Source organism: Balaenoptera physalus (assembly GCF_965194825.1).
Source record: "Balaenoptera physalus genome assembly, chromosome: 14".
In the NCBI taxonomy this organism is placed as follows: domain Eukaryota; kingdom Metazoa; phylum Chordata; class Mammalia; order Artiodactyla; family Balaenopteridae; genus Balaenoptera; species Balaenoptera physalus.
Genome location: NC_138893.1, coordinates 47,861,374 through 47,881,112, shown reverse-complemented (window position 1 = coordinate 47,881,112; position 19,739 = coordinate 47,861,374). Strand labels below are relative to the sequence as shown.

The 19,739-nt window shown below is 34.4% G+C and overlaps 1 protein-coding gene and 2 long non-coding RNA genes across 5 annotated transcripts in view; 2 read left to right on the top strand and 1 right to left on the bottom strand.

The window, feature by feature from the left end:
- The window catches only part of SLK (STE20 like kinase), a 55,901-nt gene that overhangs the window by 738 nt on the left and 35,424 nt on the right, over positions 1-19,739 (top strand). For 2 of the 3 annotated variants that reach the window (XM_082425092.1, XM_082425093.1), the window contains exons 2-4: positions 16,313-16,477; positions 18,453-18,501; positions 18,833-18,982. In XM_082425092.1, the coding sequence (XP_082281218.1) occupies positions 16,313-16,477; positions 18,453-18,501; positions 18,833-18,982 (364 nt within the window). Of the gene's footprint in view, positions 1-16,312; positions 16,478-18,452; positions 18,502-18,832; positions 18,983-19,739 lie in introns of those variants that run through there. The other variant, XM_082425094.1, reaches the window with a different exon arrangement.
- LOC309643071 lies at positions 6-6,103 on the top strand. Its single transcript, XR_014253533.1, has 2 exons — positions 6-2,758; positions 3,069-6,103. It is a non-coding gene; the product is annotated as an uncharacterized lncRNA (long non-coding RNA).
- Positions 6,608-16,306, bottom strand: LOC309643061. The gene is made up of 2 exons (XR_014253524.1): positions 14,426-16,306; positions 6,608-14,090 (listed from the first exon to the last, which is right to left on the bottom strand). It is a non-coding gene; the product is annotated as an uncharacterized lncRNA (long non-coding RNA).

The window sequence follows — 19,739 nt, the reverse complement described above, 5'->3', positions numbered from 1 at the left end:
TAAGAGGGAGAAACGGGAAGTTGCACTTGTGAGATCAAACAGCCCGTGGCCCGGAGTGGCACGAGGATTTCTCGCTCCCGCGTCCTGTTCCTGTCTCTTGGACCTTCTTCTGACTTCGTAAACGTACTTTGGAACTTTATTTAGGTTGTCATCCAAGGAGTAGCTAAGAGGTAGGGTTTAAGGTTGAACAAAATGGGGCCTGGATGTAGTTTAAAGAGTGGTTGCCAAACGGAGGCAAGGTTTACCGTCTGCTCTGTTAAACGTTAAAGGAAATGAGGGTGTTCTTTAATTTAAAGGAAGGGTCTGGTTGTGGCCCTCAAGCATTTTCAAATCAGAAACTCATTATACTTTTCAATGGATTTCTATTTGTGTACTAGCTGTTTGCATTCGTATGTATACTTAAACTAAAGCAGTTCCCTTTTGGGGTCCAGAGTATATATTTGGTTGTATCTATTGCTCATACATAACCGGACTCTTGGGGATGAGAGCAAAGTGATCGCTACTTGCAGACTATTCTTGAGTTGGTTGCTTGACAGCATACTGTAAAATGGAGTGGAATTTCTGATAGAAAATTTTCGGAAGGAAACCTGCATCTGGTATTAGTTTCTAAATATAATTATAATAAGCATTGACTAGAAGTCAATTTCAGGGCTTAAGAAATTAAAAAAAAACATGCACCCACATATATACACACACATATTTTTATATACAGATATTCATTTCAGTAGAAAGAGGTTTGCCGTTTCAATAGGAAGGCATGTGTTAACTGTTTACTGTCTTGTAAGGAGTATATGAATGATGTCATCGGAATATTTTCATCCTGAAGGGTGAGGATTTTATGAGACAGTTTAAGGGGAAGGACCCACAGGGTTGCCTAGAAGTGAAAATATAAATAACTTAAGTTTATACAGGACTCTGCAGTTTTTAAAGTACTTTCACATAATTTGGCCCCCATGAGAGTTCTGCGAGATATGCAGGTCAGTAGTATCTACATTTCATAGATGAGGACACTGAGACTCAGAAATTGTTCACATTCACACTAGTCACAGCCTAGATTTGATCTCAAGTCTTCTGACCCCATATTTACTGTTACTTTTTTTTTTTTACTTTAATGTCTGTTGGTAGAAGTGATAGCATTTTTCCTTCTTTCTAAGCATCATCACACTGTCTGCCTTTGCCCTGCCTCTAATGCATCTCAAAGCCCCTCAGTCTGAAATATCTACTCTTTTCTGTGTGCATTCAAAACACATTGTTCACCTTGCTTACTATGGCACTTGTCACATGTTAATGTATTTATGTTTTTATGATAAGACTAGGTGCCAAAATTATGATATACATTTGGGTTAATTCTATTGCCTTAGCACATAGTGCATTTCTCTTTATATTTGTGGAAATGAAAGAATGTGTGTTACCTGCTTGTGAGTGCTATTGAAGCTACTGTGTGCTGTGAAAGTTGACAAAGTAAACTTCAGTGCCTAATGTGGAGGGTAGACTATGGATTTCAACAAGAGCTTACAGTATAGAATGTATGAAAGACAGGGCTTTTAGTGCAGTGGGAAGATCACTCCTGGGAGTTAAGACCAGCTTCAAGATCTTGGACAGAACGTTTAATGTCTTTGGACCTCCTTTTTTCTGAGGTGGAACATCATAGATTTCCCTAAATATTTAGATTCTTTTACCCATTTATGTTCTGTGAGTTATCTAGGAAAGGCAAAAATAAATCCTCAAGGCATCTGGGATCTGGTAGTTAGAAGGCAGTAGGTGATTATGGGCAGTTTTCATGGTTTAAATGTTTTATTGAACAGAAACAGTGTAAGATTAAGACACTGGCTCCAGAGTTGGACTATATCTTGGCTCCCTCAATAGCAGCCTGTGACCTTGGACAAGTTACTTAATCGTTCTGTGTCTCATTTTTCTCATCAGTAAGACCTACTCCTCAGTGTGTGAGAATTAAAGGAGATAAAAAATGTAAGACACAAAAAAGGGCTCAGAAAATGGCAGAAAATTACTGTTGTTACGTTTACAGCTCGGAAACAAAACATGGGATGGGACAGGAAAAGGGACCTACGAAGATAGTAAACCATTTTCTGGCACAGGCAGATTGTGTGGACATGCTAATGCTGTGTGATTTAATTCTTTAATGACTCTGCAAAGTGAATGTATCTTCCTATAGTGGGACACCAATTGAAAATTTTTTGAAAAACAAGAGACTTACTCCATGTAGTTGAACACTGTGAGATTGTGTCAAGGATAATTTTTTGTGGGCTTGATATCTATTTTAGTGTGATATTTGAAGAGTGTGAGTTCTTTGCATCTTTTCTTTTCATCTTTCTATTTTATGCTTTCAAGGAGTAAGCTCTGAGTTTTTTTAAAAAGAAAATTTAAAATTTAAACTTATCTGACCTGTTCTGCCTTTTTTGTAACCGTTTTTACTGTACAAGATTGTCTAGAAATTTTAAATTTATAAACTTCTGTGTAAGAGAAAAAAGCTATCAAACCTTACAATTGTATGTATTAGTATGCAATAGAAAACTATTTCTAAAGTTGATTCCAACTGTCATTTGCTTATGGAAATTAGTAACTTACAAAGGTTAAATTCGAAATAGGCAATCATTTTTCCATCATATTGTTGTATGCTTTCCACTCAGTCCTGCACTATACAACTCTGTAACAGTTACTTTCTTGCCTGAAAGATCTTCCCAATTTTAAATTTATTTTCTCTTTTTAATAGTATTATTTGACACATAAATGAAGATATGTAGTATCTCTCACAATTTTTTTTAAATTAATTAATTTATTTATTTATTTATTTTTGGCTGTGTTGCGTCTTCGTTTCTGTGCGAGGGCTTTCTCCAGTTGCGGCGAGTGGGGGCCACTCTTCATCGCGGCGCGCGGGCCTCTCACTATCGCGGCCTCTCTTGTTGAGGAGCAGAGGCTCCAGACGCTCAGGCTCAGTAGTTGTGGCTCACGGGCCCAGTTGCTCCGCGGCATGTGGGATCTTCCCAGACCAGGGCTCGAACCCGTGTCCCCTGCATTGGCAGGCGGATTCTCAACCACTGCGCCACCAGGGAAGCCCCCTCACAATTTTTTACGTTTGTATTTCTGTTGCTTTTAACAGAAAAAAAAAAAAGAATGACATGAAATGATCTATTGAATTGAAGCTGAACTATTGACTGTGTGCTGGATGAAAGTGATTCTTTTTATGTCCCTGATGGGCATGCACCTTTTTAAAAAAAAGTAGTGAAATATATAATCTTTGTATTGAAAAGTACAAAACATATATGTACGTTTAGCAAACAATAGTAAAGTGAACTCATATTAACAACCATCAGAGTAAAAGAATTCTGCCTGTACCCCAGAATCCTTCCCACCTCCTTTCTGAATTGCTTCCTCTCTCCCCCTAAAGGAAACCACTATTCTATCTAAGTTATTCATTTCTTTCCTTTCTTCATAGTTTACTATCTAGGAGTGTGTAACTAAACATGATAACTTTAGTTTTGTATGTATTGAGTGTATTTTGTGTCTTGCCTCTTTTGAAATCAGCATTGTTTGTGAGGTTTGTCTTTGTTATCACTAGAGCAGTATGTAGTTAATTGTTGCATAGAATTACAATATATGGTTACATCACCAATTATTTACCATTGTACTGTTAATGGATATATCAGGTGTTTCCAGTTTTTGGCTTTTATACACAGTACTGGTGCATATATGTATGAGTTTCACTAAGACTTAACTCAGGAGTAGAATTGCTGGGTTATAGGGTAGTGTATCTTTAATTTTACTAGATGATGCCATACTATACCAGTTTACACTCCCACCAGCAGTGTATGATAATTTCCTTGCTCTGCTTTCTCTCCAACATTTGATATTGTAAGAATTTTTAAGTTTTGACAATCTGATGTTATAGTTTTCCTTGTGGTTTTAATACATCTTTCCCTGACTGCTGATAAGTGATTCTTTTCATAGGTTTATTAGTAATTTGAATTTCTTCTTTTGTGTTCAAGTTTCTTGTTCATGTTCCTCTTGGATGTCTTTTTCTTGTTTATTTGTAGTGTATTCTGGATTTTAACCGTTTGCTGGTTATGGTTATTGCAAATACATTTTCATTCTGTGCCTGTCTTTTCATTTTCTTTATGATGTCTTTTTATGAACAGGAAGTTCTTGACTTTAATATACTCCAACTTTGTTTTTTCTTTTTCAGTTAATGCTTTCTGTATTGTATTTGAGAAATTCTTTCTTGGAGTGTCCTTCCAGTTGTTGGATGGGATGCTGCCCGATTGATGAATCACCTAGTAAAGCTAATTAGATCTTTGAAGGAAAAAAAAGGGAAGAAAGGCTTTCCTAACCTGAGATCATGGAGATAATCCCCTATTTTATCTTCTAAGAGCTTTATGATTTTGCCTTTAACATTTAGGTCTACAACCCTAAATGTTAGAAGAGATTTTTGCAAATGGTATGATATAGGGGTCCAATTTCATTTTTTTCTCCAATGGATACACAATTGTCCCAAGACTCATCACTGGGGGAAACTATTCTTCCACTGCTCTGTAGTGCTGTCTGCAACATGTGTCTGTTTCTGCGATCTCTAGTCTCTTTATTGATCTATTAGTCTATTCCTTTGTCAGTATCCCCCTGTCTTAATTAGGAAAGCATTAAAACAAATCTCTGCTAGAGAAAGACTTCCCCTTGTTCTTCTTCAGCAATGTCTAGTATATTCTTGGCCTTTAGTGCTTTCATGTACATTTTAGAATTAGCTTAATTGAGTTCCACAAAAAAACCTGTTGTGCCTTTTTGAAGGGGTTTTATTGAATTTATATTTAGATCAACTTTGGAAAAATTAACGTCTCCATGATACTGAGTCTTCCTACCTATGCATATGTTTTATCTCTAGGTCTTTTTTTTTAATATCTCTCAATAATGGGTTATAATTTTCCTCCCCAGAAGTCTTACGAGCTCAAACTACTTCAAGAGTGTCTTAAATGCTTTGTTTTTCCTATTGGAATTTCTTCCTTGTTTTGGTTATGTACAACCTTCAGTAGTCTTCTGAGAAAGGATGAATGGAAGGTTCGGTTTTTAAGACCAGGCCTGTCTGAATATGTCTATATTATAATGTCATACTTGATGTATAGTTTGGTCGTAGAATTCTAGTTCAAAAATACATTTTTGAACTAGCGTTGGTGAGGACAAAGAACAATTGAGAAAATCCCCATCCCTTGCTTACGGCCAGTCTTCCAAAGTGGTTGTATGAATTTATACCCCCATAAGTGAGGGATGGGGATTTTCTCAGTTGCCCTTTGTCCTCACCAACACTTGCTATTGTTATTAATACTGTTATTAATATTTTATGTTAGCCATTCTGGTGAGTGTGAAGTGGTTTTATTTACATTTTCCTGATGACTAAAAAAATTGAGTCATCTGCCTATCATGTGCCTATCGAATATTTGGGTGTTTTCTTTTTTGTGAAATTTCGTGTTTGTTTGCCCATTTAAAAAAATAGCTGTATTGAGGTATAATTTATATAACTCAGAATTCGCCTATTTTATGTTTACAACTTGATGAGTTTTAATAACTTTGTACAGTTGTGCAACCATCACTACAATCTAGCTTTAGAATCCTCTTTTGACCACCTGAAGTTCCCTTGTGCCCATTTACAGTCAATTCCTGTTCCTGCTGGGGTTTTCTTTGATTACTAATGAGGTTGAGTTCCTTTTTATATACTTACTGGCCATTTGGATTTCTTCTTCTCTGAAGTGCTTGTTAAAGTCTTTTGGGTTCTTTTTCTTTTTCTCATTGATTTATGGGAGTCTATATATTCCGGAAACTAATCCTCTCAAGTTATATATGATGCACATTATTTTCTCTTGCTTTGTAGTTTGTCTTTTCTTTCTCTTTATGATATCCTTCTTTTGTATAGACATTTCAAATTTTAATGTAGTTCAATTTATTAACTTTTTATACTTAGTGCTTTTTGTCTTAAAATTTCCTTACCCAGGGTGATGAAGATGTCCTCCTATGTTACGTTCTTAAAGTTTTATGGTGTTGCCTTCTGCCTATACATTAGGTCTATAATTAAACTGATGTTGGTTTTTGTCTATAGTGTGAAGTAGGGGTCCAGTTTCATTTTTTCTATGTAGATACCCAGTTGTCTCAACACCATTTACTGAAAAGACCACCCTTTCCATATTGCTTTGCAATGCCTCCATCATATGTCAAATGTCCATATACACATGGTATATTTCTATGAATTTCCTATTTCTTTAGGATAAATTCCTAATAGTAGAATTGTTAGGGCAAAATACATGATCATTTATTAATGTTTACTGTGAAATTACTCTAGAAAGGTTTATAAATTTATTTTAAAATTAATTTTTAATTATATTGTAAGATGTTATGGAAAAACCTGAACGAACTTTTTGGCCAATCCAATACAAATAATTAAAGAAGTTCTATTTATTGGGAAAATTAACTTATTAGAGATTAAAGTTAGTGTCTTTGACCATTACTCTAATTATCGTTCCTTCTCTTCTTTCCATAAATGTAACTATTATCATCGGTTTCTTTTTCTGTTTGTTTTGTTTTTTTGGGGTTTTTTTTGGCCACGCTGCACGGCTTGCGGGATCTCAGTTCTCTGACCAGGAATTGAACCCAGGCCACGGCAGTGAAAACGCTGAATCCTGTCCACTGGACCACCAGGGAACTCCCCATCATCAGTTTTATGTATATGTTTCTAGATATTTTTCTGTGTACTTACGTATATATACATGGGTTATACCTATTTAAACAACCCAACAATGGTCTATTTCTGTGCCTTTGTTCCTTGACCTTTTTCAATGTTAGTTTTTATCCTTTTAAAAAAGTATTTGCTTTTTCAGTAGACAAAAAGAGTATCTGTTTATTTCATTTTCCATTTCTCTCATTTTTAAAGAGATTGCCATTTAAAAATTAATTGAATTATTCATATTCTAATAGAGTTGTTTTCTTATTGATTTGAAAGTACTTTTTATGTACTATGAAAATGAGCACTTTATAATAATGGTGCAGTTATTTTAGTTACTTTAGTTTATGCTGCTTTTTTGATATAAAGACATATAATATTCTTTATTCTACAAAATCTGTCAATGTGTTACTTTTCTTTTTATTCCTTCACTTTCATGCTTAGAAAAGCCTTCCCTACCCAGAAATTAGATAAATATTTATCTATATTTTCTTCTAAACTTTTTAATAGTTCAGTTATGAAGAATTTTAATTTTAATTCATCTGGAATATAATTTTTTTTCTGTGGATTGACATGACGCTCTATTCCACCCTAAAAAAACCCCAGAATATATTTTATCTATTTCTAGAAATTTAAATACTATTATTTTGAAAATATAGCAAAGTATAAAGAAGAATATATAAAACTAATTCTACCTTTTAGATAACCTGTTAATTTAAAAAAACTCAAGGGTATACTCATGTGGTTAGAAACTTGAACAGTACAAAAAATGATAAAATTGAAAAATGAAAGCTTTCCCCACCAGTCTTTTCTCCTGAATTTAACCACTATAATAATATCTGTGTATCTTTTCAGGTAAAATTTTATGCCTGTATGAGCATATATACAAATGCTTGTTTGTAAAACTGAAAATATGTTGACACGTGCACGTTAGTATATACAGGTGAACTTAACTGCCTATCAAATTGATAGCATAATCATACTGGAAAAGTGCTTCAAATGATGTTTTTAATTCATTAATTTTTGGCTGCGTTGGGTCTTCGTTGCAGTACGTGGGCTTCTCATTGTGGTGGCTTATCTTGTTGCGGAGCACGGGCTCCAGTAGTTGTGGCACGCAGGCTCAATAGTTGTGGCTCATGGGCTCTAGAGCGCAGGCTCAGTAGTTGTGGCGCATGGGCTTAGTTGCTCTGTGGCATGTGGGATCTTCCCGGACCAGGGCTCGAACCTGTGTCCCCTGCATTGGCAGGCGGATTCTTAACCACTGCGCCACCAGGGAAGTCCCAAATGATTTTTGAATAGAGTGCTGTGACTAGTGGGATATATTTAAAGGATAAAAAGAACAGCAAAGAATGCTTGAACTTTATTAAATAGGTTTGTTACTAGTAGTGATACTAATGTTATAATTCTGAAAATACTTTATATGTACTATAGGATAGAGCAAATTAGTTAATATAGTGCTGTTTTAGGAACTAGGGTTGTAACTCAGAGAAAGGGGTTATAAGCTTGAAATGTAAGGAAGAACCCTGTGACGTTGATTTTTGAACTGGAGGTTTTAGTTTGAACTCGTGATAACACATGCAGTCATGCCTCCAACACACACACACACACACACACACACACACACACAATACATATATACATATTCCTGTTTTCCACTGAGAAGGCCTAGAAATAATGGTAACTAGTACTCCTAGCTCTTGGTTTCTAAATACCATTCCCCACTAAAAGGAACCAGGGCTCGTTGAAAAGTCTGATCCAGGTCTGGGCTAGAGAAGTACAGAAGTGATAAAATTGAAAAGTAAAAGTCTCCCCATTACTCGTGTTTTCCCAAAGGAGCCTGGATATCTTGGACCAGAAAGCAAAGATATGCTCAAAAATTAATGGGGACATGCCCAAAGAATACCGGTTAGTTTTGAGCAACAAAAATATCAACAAAATAGTAGCCTAATAGAGGAATGCTAGTTAGTTAATATATAAAGATAAAATTAGAAAAACCACTATTTTGCAATGGCACTATAATAATTCAGGCAAAAATTATTGATGGATGCTAAAAAAATCATTGTGTGGATGGCTGTGGAGGAACATGGTTTCACCCCGTAAATGTACCTTTATGGTAGAGAGAGCTGATGGATACCATCTTAATCAAGTGATCAAACCTGGGGTTAATCAACAGTAACAGGAGGAACTGTATTTTCTGATGTAATTCAGTGGGAACTGTATAATCACCTAATGTAGTATTTTTGTTAAAGATATTTAACCTGAATCTGATAATGAGGAAACAATCAGACAAATCCACAGTTTGAACTTTTAAAAATGTAAGCAATAAAGGAGTTTTTTTTTTTTTTTTTAGATATTTGAGAAATTTGAATATGGAGTATATATTAGATATTGTATCAATGTTAAATTCTTTGGGTATGTTAATTATATTGTGGTTATGTGTGAAGTGCAGCTTACTTTGCAAGTGGCATAGTAAAAAAGAAATGCGTATATGTGTGTGTTGGTATATACATATCTCTACACATACATACATATCTTTTACATATATATGTAAAATATATGTGTGTGGATCTTGTGTGTATGTGAGAGTGAGAAAAGCAAATATAACAAAAGGTTAATTGGTGACTCTGGGTGAGGGGTGTATGGGTGTTTACTGTTCACTCAACTTCTCTGTAGGTTTGAATTTTTCAAAATAAAAAAGTAAGGGGTCATATTTTAAAATACTCTTCTGCACATCGCTTTATTTCACTTAACAGTTCTCCTTTTCACATTTTGTTCCTCCCTCTATATAGTCATCATTTTTCTCTTTCTCTTTTTCTATGAAAGGAGAAAGAAAGTCTCCTTTCAGAGTAGGCAACTACTTCTATACTATTACTAAAGTTATTTGGCGTTTATTAAATACCGCATTATGTTTTGTACTCAATACCACATGAAGTCCAAATTCCTAGCATGTATACATTTATGTTTTAAAAGAGGTAACTGAAACTTTGGATTGCAAAAATAGCTTTAACGTGCTGGCTTTTCTTTTTTCCTTCCTTGTAAAAATCTTAGTATTTGTGTTGAATTCCTTACCTTGACAGCAACATGTTTTGGCCCTTTTATAATTTAACGTTGAGAATGTTTGTGTGGCAATGACCTTCCTTACCATTTAAAAGACTTTATTTTTCTTGAATTAATGTCCAGAAGTAGTACATCTTTGTCATATTTTTAAATATTTTTTTGAAATTGTCTTTTCGTGTTCTCACTTTTTCATCTTTTCAACTATGCAGCCTATGCAAATTTCCACAGCTTATCTATCACGCAATTGTCAATAATGTTTCAGTTTATTCAGGCTGCTCCGAGTCAGCAGGAACTTGAAATAAGTAGGAAAACTGTGTGATCTGAGAATTGGTAAAACATTTTAGAAACTGCAGATTTAGCCAACATTGACTTATTGCTGACATTTTGCTGTTGGTATCTTGACTGACAGTAACTCAGTTTTCAATAAATAACCAGAACAATATAAATAAAATAGTGTTTGGGAATATAAAGAGAATATAAAGTATATTCCTTTCTCTTTTGCAGAATTCAGGAAATGACATGAAAATTCTTTATTTAAAAAAAAATTTATTTATTTATTTATTTGGCCATGCCAAGCGGCATGTGGGATCTTAGCTCCCCGGCCAGGGATGAACCCATGGCCCCTGCAGTGGAAGCGCAGAGTCCTAACCACTGGACTGCCAGGAAATTACCCAAAAAATGCTTTTTTAAAAAGGATTTCTGTAATATTTTCCAGAGGTTATGGGAAGAGTATGTATAGTTGATCCTCATTATTTGCGGATTCTGTATTTGTGAATTTGTCTACTTGCTAAAATCTATTTGTAGTCCCCAAATCTATACATGCATTGCTTTTACAGTCATTTGTGTACATGTGCAAAGCTATGTAAAATGTGAGTCCCTAGACCCACATATTACATGCTGAGATCGAACTAGGTGATGCTATGTCTTCTTGTCTCTGCTCTCATACAGAGGTTTCCAAAGGATGGAGACAGTAGAGAGCAATGTAGTGAAGTGCAAGAAGCTCCTGCTTTGGGACCAGTTGGATGGGGTTTGAATCCCAGCTCTGGCACCTGTTATTGGGGCAGCCTTAAATAAGCCACTTAACATTTCTGAACCTCATTTTCTCTTTTGTAAAACACAGAAAATAGAATCTACCAGGATGAGTTGTTTTTGAGATTGAAGATTATAATCTATGTGAGGAGGGGTGTGTGTGTGTTATTTCTTTTAGGAGCAGTGGTTCAGTATTCACTAATTCAGGGTTTGTAGTGACCTATATAGAACATAACTAGCACAAATAATGGAAAGCAACTGTATATCTTTGCCAAGTGATGTTGAGTAATTTTATTCTTATTTGATATTCACACTCATTCCTAGCAAAATCTTATCAGGGCTCTGAGAAGATCACCAGAATTAACATATAATGTAAAACAGGTAACAACAATAGCTAAACAATCTAAAACTATCTGCTTTCTTTAGTGCTATTCTTTTTTTTTTTTCCTCACTTAACTGCTCTTTGGAACTTTGAATGTTTATTAACCAAATATTTATTTTTAATTTTTTTAACTTTTTAGTTTATGTTGGAGTATAGCTGATTAACAATGTGGTGATAGTTTCAGGTGCACAGCAAAGGGACTCAGCTATACATATACATGCATCTATTCTCCCCCAAACTCCCCTCCCATCCAGGCTGCCACATAACATTGAGCAGAGTTCTCTGTGCTATACAGTAGGTCCTTGTTGGTTATCTATTTTATTTCTTTATTTTTAAATGCATAGATCTTTTTAAAAATTTTATTTATTTTATTATTTTATTTTTGGCTGCGTTGGGTCTTTGTTGCATGCAGGCTCTCTCTAGTTGCAGCGAGTGGGGGCTACTCTTCGTTGCGGTGCGTGGGCTTCTCATTGCTGTGGCTTCTCTTGTTGCGGAACATGGGCTCTAGGCGCTGGTCTTCAGTAATTGTGGCTCATGGGCTCAGTAGTTGTGGCTCGCGGGCTCTAGAGCGCAGGCTCGGTAGTTGTGGTGCACGGGCTTAGTTGCTCCGTGGCATGTGGGATCTTCCCGGACCAGGGCCCGAACCCGTGTCCCCTGCACTGGCAGGCGGATTCTTAACCACTGCACCACCAGGGAAGTCCCGAGACTGTTTCTTTTTAACACTTTATTTGCATTATGTTTGTTGATAGTTTTACACACTTAACAATGTTTATTTCAGTTTTGATTTATAGAGTTCTCTGGAATCAGATCCTGATGAGTAATCAAGTTATTTTCAAACAATAATGTAAGAAGCACTATATTTTCTAATGTAAATTTTATTTGTTATTTATATTAAACCAAATGGTACTATTGTTGGTTTAATCAGTATACCCAGGGCAATGGAATAATGAAATTTGTTACTACAAGAACTTTAGAGATTATCTAGTATTAATTATTTTTCCCCTTTCATGCCATTCTATTCGCAAGTAAAATACACATCTTTAAAATCTTCCAGGACATTGGTAGAGGCATGCAGAAGCAGGATGACTTTTAACTCTACTCACAATATCCTTGGTCTCTTACCAGGGCTCGTATTTTATAGTGTTCCTCTTTAAGGACAGTTCCTCTGTGCTCTTTCTTCCCAAAGTGTTACGTTAAAATGGTGAGAGAAGGGCTTATTTCTCACTGGCTTATTTCCTGACTTGGGGGAGGGCAAGTTCTATTTATTATTTTTTCAACTGTGGTGTCTTTCTTAGAGAGATAAACTTAATGCCATATTTCACCAGTTATGATAGACTTTTAGCTTTTAAACATCTCTCAAATTGGGATATGTCCCAATTTATTGATTGACGCCTTAGTATTGTTGTTCGCCAGATGGCAGTTGTGATGTATTTGTCGTTGCCTATGCTTTGTGAATGTAGTTGTATCTCTGGTGTCATACAGTTGCAACCACTTGATGTTTCGATCAATAAACCATTTAAGAACGTTTTGAAGAAAGAATGTGAGTCCTGGTTGTCATCTAAAAGCTTCATTTAGCACCTGTGGTAAGATCAAGAAAGTATCAGCATTGTAATTGCAAAATGGGAGACAGTGGCTTCAAAGAAAATTTTGGAGACAGTAGTAGAGGAGCACTTTTTAAAGAAATGCTGCATCACCAAAGCTTTTCATGGCTAGAGAATGATATTGTGTGGAAAAACACAGACAGTAGATAATTCTGAGTGAAAAAGTGACTCAGGAGTTAAATGTGAAGAAGTGTTTAATTTTTCATGTATGCACAAGGATAATATATGCTAACAGTTTTTGTCTATATTTATCCAGAAGAGCTCTTAAAAAAGAATAATGTGAAAATTCTAAATGATAAAGTGCCTGGCAGTTTTTCTTCCTTAGTGGAACATAGGATAATGGCACATCTTAAAAGCCTTCGTAGGTTTGATAAAATATGGTAGATTAGCATATTATTCTAGAGTGGTAGTTATGACTGATAAAGTTATCTTTTTATCCATACATATTCTCTGAACCTTAAACATTAAGGTTACTTTGTTAGTAATTAGTATTAATTTTTACCTCTACCTAAGGAAGTAAAATGTAGCAAAATCTACTTAGGAGAATTCCCATATATAGGCTGATACCTGGTTTGTTTATTCTTTCTACCTAAGGAAATAAAATGTAGCAAAATCTACTTAGGAGAATTCCCATATATAGGCTGATACCTGGTTTGTTTATTCTTTCATCATCATCTCAAAGGTTAGATAATAGATCCCTAAGAAATATCCCATAGACTGATTTTTTTGTATCTTATTGCCTCTGTAAAAATAATACATGTCCATTTAAAAACGTAAACAATATGAAAAATATAGAAAAAGTCAAAAGCACATGAAACTCTGCCATCCCCACTGAAGATGTCTTTCCAGATATTTCTTATGTAGCTATCCCTGTGTGAAAATGGATGTGTAGTTTTTGTAAAACTGCATACCTTTTGTGTTTAGTAAATTACTTTTTTTCCATTCAGTGATATGTTGTGGCTTTTGTCCCATCTTAAGAAATATTAATTGATTAGTCAAATAATTTTAATGGTTGCATAATTTTCCATTGTAGAAGCATACTGAATGATTTAAGTAGATTCCTGTTAATGGACATTTAGGCTGATTAAGTTTTCTTTATTGTAAATAGTGCTTTGATGAATATTTTGTGCATGCATTTTTTTTTTTGTAAAATTATCTCCTTATAAATTATTAAAAATGGGATTTGGACATTTGTTTATTAAAACACTTATTACTAGCTTTTGAAAGTTTGCTATATTTTCTTTTAAGGTGATAGACTTACTGAAGTGATGGTAACATATATAATATTGAAATGTCTTTTAAAAACCTCATTAGTATTTTTTTTTTTTTAATTAAACCTTTCTTACAACACTTCTTAATTTTATTTATTTTTGCTGTGTTGGGTCTTCGTTTCTGTGTGAGGGCTTTCTCTATTTGTGGCAAGCGGGGGCCACTCTTCATCGCGGTGCGCGGGCCTCTCACTATCGCGGCCTCTCTTGTTGCGGAGCACAGGCTCCAGACGCGCAGGCTCAGTAATTGTGGCTCACGGGCCCAGTTGCTCCGCGGCATGTGGGATCTTCCCAGACCAGGGCTCGAACCCGTGTCCCCTGCATTGGCAGGCAGATTCTCAACCGCTGCGCCACCAGGGAAGACCCTAAAAACCTCATTAGTATTTTAAGATTTGATTCCTAACTTTAAAAAAATGATCTTGACTTCTACTGCATATTTGGAAACCTTTCATTTCTAATAAATGGAGGTGAGCAGTTATTCAATTAAAGATAGAAAATGGAAAAGTTAAAGTACTAAAACAATGAAAAATAATTAAACTGATGGAAGTATAGGGAAACTGGAAAGGGTAATGATTAAAATAAAGAAAGGGCTTTGGAAACAACCTGGATTTGAATCCTGAGTCAGCCTCTTACTAGCTCTACATGACCTCAGGGAAGCCTTTTAACGTCTCTAAATTTATTCATCCTCCTTAAAAGTAGGGATGCTAATATATCATGGGGTCATTTTGAGGATTAAATAATAATAGTAATAATTCCAGATAACATGTTTGAATCTTTTTACTGTGTATGGCAGGCATTGTATTAAATGTTTATATGTATTTTTTTCACTTGGCAAATATTTATTATCTTAATTCTCACAAACTCGTGAGATATAAGTATGTTTTATTGATGAGGAAGCTAAAACTAAAAAAGGGAGTTTGTAAGTTGCCCAAGCAACATAGTTAACAAGTGGCAGGATCAGAATTTGAACCCTACCAGTCTGACCCAGTAGAGCCTGCAATTTGAAATTCTATCGTATGTGTATATAAAGCACTTAGCACAGTGAATAGCATGCATCAGTTAATATGTATGTTTAGGCTGTCTTTACAAAATAAGTATGTCAAGAGAATGAGAAGACAAGCCACTTGGAGAAAATGTTGGCAAAAGATATATCCGATAAAAGACCATTATTCAAAATATATTAAGAATTCTTAAAACTCAACAATTAGAAAACCTACAGTCTGATTAAAAAATGGCCAAAAGATTTGGACACCTCACTGAAGAAGATATTCAGATGGCCAATAAGCATATGAAAAGAAGCGCAATATCATATGTCATTAGGGAGTTGCAAATTAAAACAAGGAGATACCACTACACAATTGTTAGAATGACAAAAATCTATACCAACAACACCAAATGTTGGCAGGGGTGTGGAGCAACAGGAACTCTCATTCATTGCTGTTGGGAATGCAAAATAGTATAGCCACTTTAGAAGACAGTTTGGCAGTATCTTGCAAAACTACACATGCTCTTACCATATGATCCAGTAATTCTGCTCCTTGGTACTTACTCAGAGGGGTTGAAAACTTAATGTCCACACAAAAACCTGCACACCGATGTTTATAGCAGCCTTATTCATGATTGATAAAACTTGGAAACAACCAAGATGTCTTCAGTAGGTGAATGGATAAACAAACTGGCACATCTATATAATTGACTATTATTCAGTGCTAAAACAAAATTAGGTATCAAACCATGAGAAGACATGGAGGAATCTTAAATGCTTGTTACTAAGTGAAAGAAGCCAATCTGAAAAGGCTACATACTGTATGAAAAACAAAACTATGGAGACAGTAAAAAGATCAGTGGAGGGGTTAGGAAGAAGGGCAGGATGAATAGGCAGCGCATAGAGATTTTTAGGGCAGTGTAACTATTCTGTATGATATTATAATGGTGGATACATATCATACATTTGTCCAGACCCGTAGAGCACATACCAGGAGTTAATCCTAATGTAAACCGTGGACTTTTGCTAATAATGATGTGTCAATATAGGTTCATCAGTTGTAACAAATGTACCACTGTGGTGCAGAATGTTGATAGTGGGGGAGGGACGGCTGTGCACTTGTAGGGAGGAGAGTACATGGGAACTCTGTGTACTTTCTGCTCAGATTTGCTGTGAGCCTAAAACTACTCTAAAAAATAAAGCTTATTAAAAAAAAAAATATTTAAAAAGCAAGTATGCGTTATAAGTGTGAATTTCTGACACTTTTGTTTTTAGGCCCAGAATAAAGAGACCAATGTCTTAGCTGCTGCAAAGGTGATTGACACCAAATCTGAAGAAGAACTTGAAGATTACATGGTTGAAATTGATATATTAGCATCTTGTGATCACCCTAATATAGTCAAGCTTCTAGATGCCTTCTATTATGAGAACAATCTTTGGGTAAGTGTTTTCTGTTAATCTATAGGAATAACCAAAATGAGTTAATTGTCCTAAAGAGGTTTATAAGTTGTGTAGGCCTATTTTATGTACTACCTCTTCTTTTTAGTCACTTACGCTACTTGAATAAGAATTGACCTGCTGATGAGAGGGTCATTAACAACATAATTATCCTTAGCTTCAACAGATGTTTTGATGTGTATTTCAGATTGTACTGTATTTCATGATTGTTTGACATTGGACTCAAATGTAGAAACTTGGTTAAGAATATTAAATTTCCTAAATAATGAAATTAGATGCCTTTCTTGTTTTTAATTAATTTTTTTTCCCAGTTGGAACTTCTTTCTTTCTTTAAAGTCTTTTTTTTTTCAGCACTTTAAAAATTTTTTTTTCTTTTTTAATTGAAGTATAGTTGATTTACAATGTTGTGTTAGTTTGAAGTGTCTTGTTTAAATTTAAGTGTCTTGATTTAAATTTAAGCATTTACTTAAAATGTTTTAAAGTTTCTTTCGTTTTCTTTGCAATTGTTTATAATTTCTTATACTAAACTTTTGATAAATCATGTAATAAATTATAAAATGCTTACTAGAAATGTTAAATATTGGGTTTGCCAAAAAGTTCATTCAGGTTTTTCCTTACGGAAACGTTTTGGCCAACCCAACATTTATCTTATATATTATCAAGCCCAACTTTAGTGCATGATGTAGTGGCCAAGTCTGTATGTAAAAATTTTATTCATTTTTAGGAAATATTAGGCATAAATAAATATATAAGTAAAATGTTAATATTTAGTATAATAACCAGTCAGTCACTTGCTCTGCACCGATACTAATTTAATCAAGAGGACTTTCTGAAATGGAGTTTCAGTTTTTTCTCCTTGAAGGAAGAAACAACGTGTTATGAAAGAAGAGTAGATTGTACAAGCTGTACCTGATTGGGAATCAAAAGGCCTTTAGTTTTTGATTTTGGTGATGCTAGGCAGGAGCTTGAATAAGTCAATTAACCTTTATGACTTGTTTACTCATCTCTAGGATGAGTAATGATCTGTGTCTCAAATTATTTTTCTTATGATATAATGAATTTCAAAACAATTTATTGGCAAGCTCCTGTAAAAAATAAAGTGTTGTTATACAGAGGAGAAAAAAGTGTGAAGCTACACAATTTGTTAAGGTATGTAATTAAAAAAAAATCTATAGTTATTATTAGTGTGGTGCCTTCTAATATAGCTGTTCAGAGTTCTAGCAGAATGTTTCCAGAGATAGTAATGAAAATGAATTCTTAGACAACTTAATAAATAGATGAGATCTTTACTTGAGACTATTACAAAATAAAAAGCTGGACAACTGTGAGGGACAGTTTAGTGGGAGAGATAGACATTAATTAATCAAAGAATCATAATAAATATAAAATTAAAACTGTGATAAGGGTTAAGAAAGAAAGGTGCATGATGGTATGTACCAGGGAGGTCTGGGAAGGCATCCATCAAGAAGTGATAATTGAGCTAGGATCTGAAGCTTTTGTATATGTTTTTTTTCCTATTTTTTAGAAAAACTAAAAGTTTCTCTTTTCAGGGTTTATTCCTAGAAATAAAGTTAAAAAATATACCTGATCACTTACTTCACAATAGTTACCTTAAAAAGGAGAGTATAAAATCTTTCAGTGGTGATGAAATGGATATATAATACTGTCCTGAATAAAAATTCTATACCTGGTAATTTTACAGAAGCAGGGACACTAAAAATGATGATTAACAAAAATGCACATATTTCCACAATGTGTTCTCTTTGTGCTTTCTTAGTTGTATGTCATTAAGACTTGTAACTCTTTTTACAAAGAAAATCTTTATGGTTGTTAGCATACTATTGTTTCTGTAACCTAGATTATTTTATAGCTATTTCTTTATCTTTTATGCTAAGTTGAAGAAAAAATACTCAAACTCAATGTCGTGTTAGACACATGCTTTTTTATTTGCCTGCAGATCCTCATTGAATTTTGTGCAGGTGGAGCAGTGGATGCTGTGATGCTTGGTAAATGGTTTTTTGTTCTTCATGTTTATATCTTAAATTATACTTTAAAAAAGTCAAGTGATTTCAAACATTTATACATATATATTTATCTTATTGTTTAGAGACATTCAGTAAGTTAAGAAATCAGCCTAATTATTTTTATATTCTTGGATAATTGTAATAAAATTCTAAAATTAAACATTGAGTATAATATGTGAAGAAAGTTTTGTGTATAGTTTTTTAAAAATCAATTCATTGTGTATGATCTTTGACAGTGATGGTAAAGTTATATAGCCTGCTGATATGCTTTCACTGTACAAAAATGCAGATTTGTTTACTGTTTTCCTTGTAGAGCTTGAGAGACCGTTAACTGAGTCCCAAATACAAGTAGTTTGTAAGCAGACTTTAGAGGCATTGAACTACTTACATGATAATAAAATCATCCACAGAGATCTAAAGGCTGGAAACATTCTTTTTACCTTAGATGGAGATATTAAGTTGGGTAAGTTTATTCCTTTATATAAAACATTTGAATTTGTGCTTTGAGATTTCCCCCGTATGTCTGTAACTTAATATTGTTTTGTTACATGTCAAATATGTGAAACATGGAGAATTATATTCAAATATGTGAAACATGGAGAATTACTCGGTGTTAATTTTTTTTTCCCCCCATTTATTTAGGTCTTCTTTAATATCTTTCAACAGTGTTGTATAGTTTTCAGAGTACAGGTCTTTCAATTCCTGTATGCTTTTATTTATTTATTTATTTTTAACATCTTTATTGGAGTATAATTGCTTTACAATGGTGTGTTAGTTTCTGCTTTATAACAAAGTGAATCAGCTATACATAGACATATATCCCCGTATCTCCTCGGTGTTAATTTTTAAGATACTTCCTTGGAGGGAATTCCCTGGCGGTCCAGTGGTGAGGACTAGGCGCTTTCACTGCTGAGGGCCCGGGTTCAATCCCTGGTCAGGGAACTAAGATCCCATACACCATGCAGTGCGGACAAAAAAACAAAACAAAACTTCCTTGGATACATAATTATTCACTAACTCCCAGAATTCCTAAGTATAGGCACCTCATATAAAGACTCTTTAAAAAGTAAGAAAGGATGGATTTTTATTTTTTAAATGGCACACTTTTAAAAGACTGGCTAATTATTTTTCCCTTAAATTTTTGTATGTAGACTTAATACTTGTAAATATAATACATTTAGAAAATGCTATAGTATGTAAAACCACTAACTTAGTTTTAT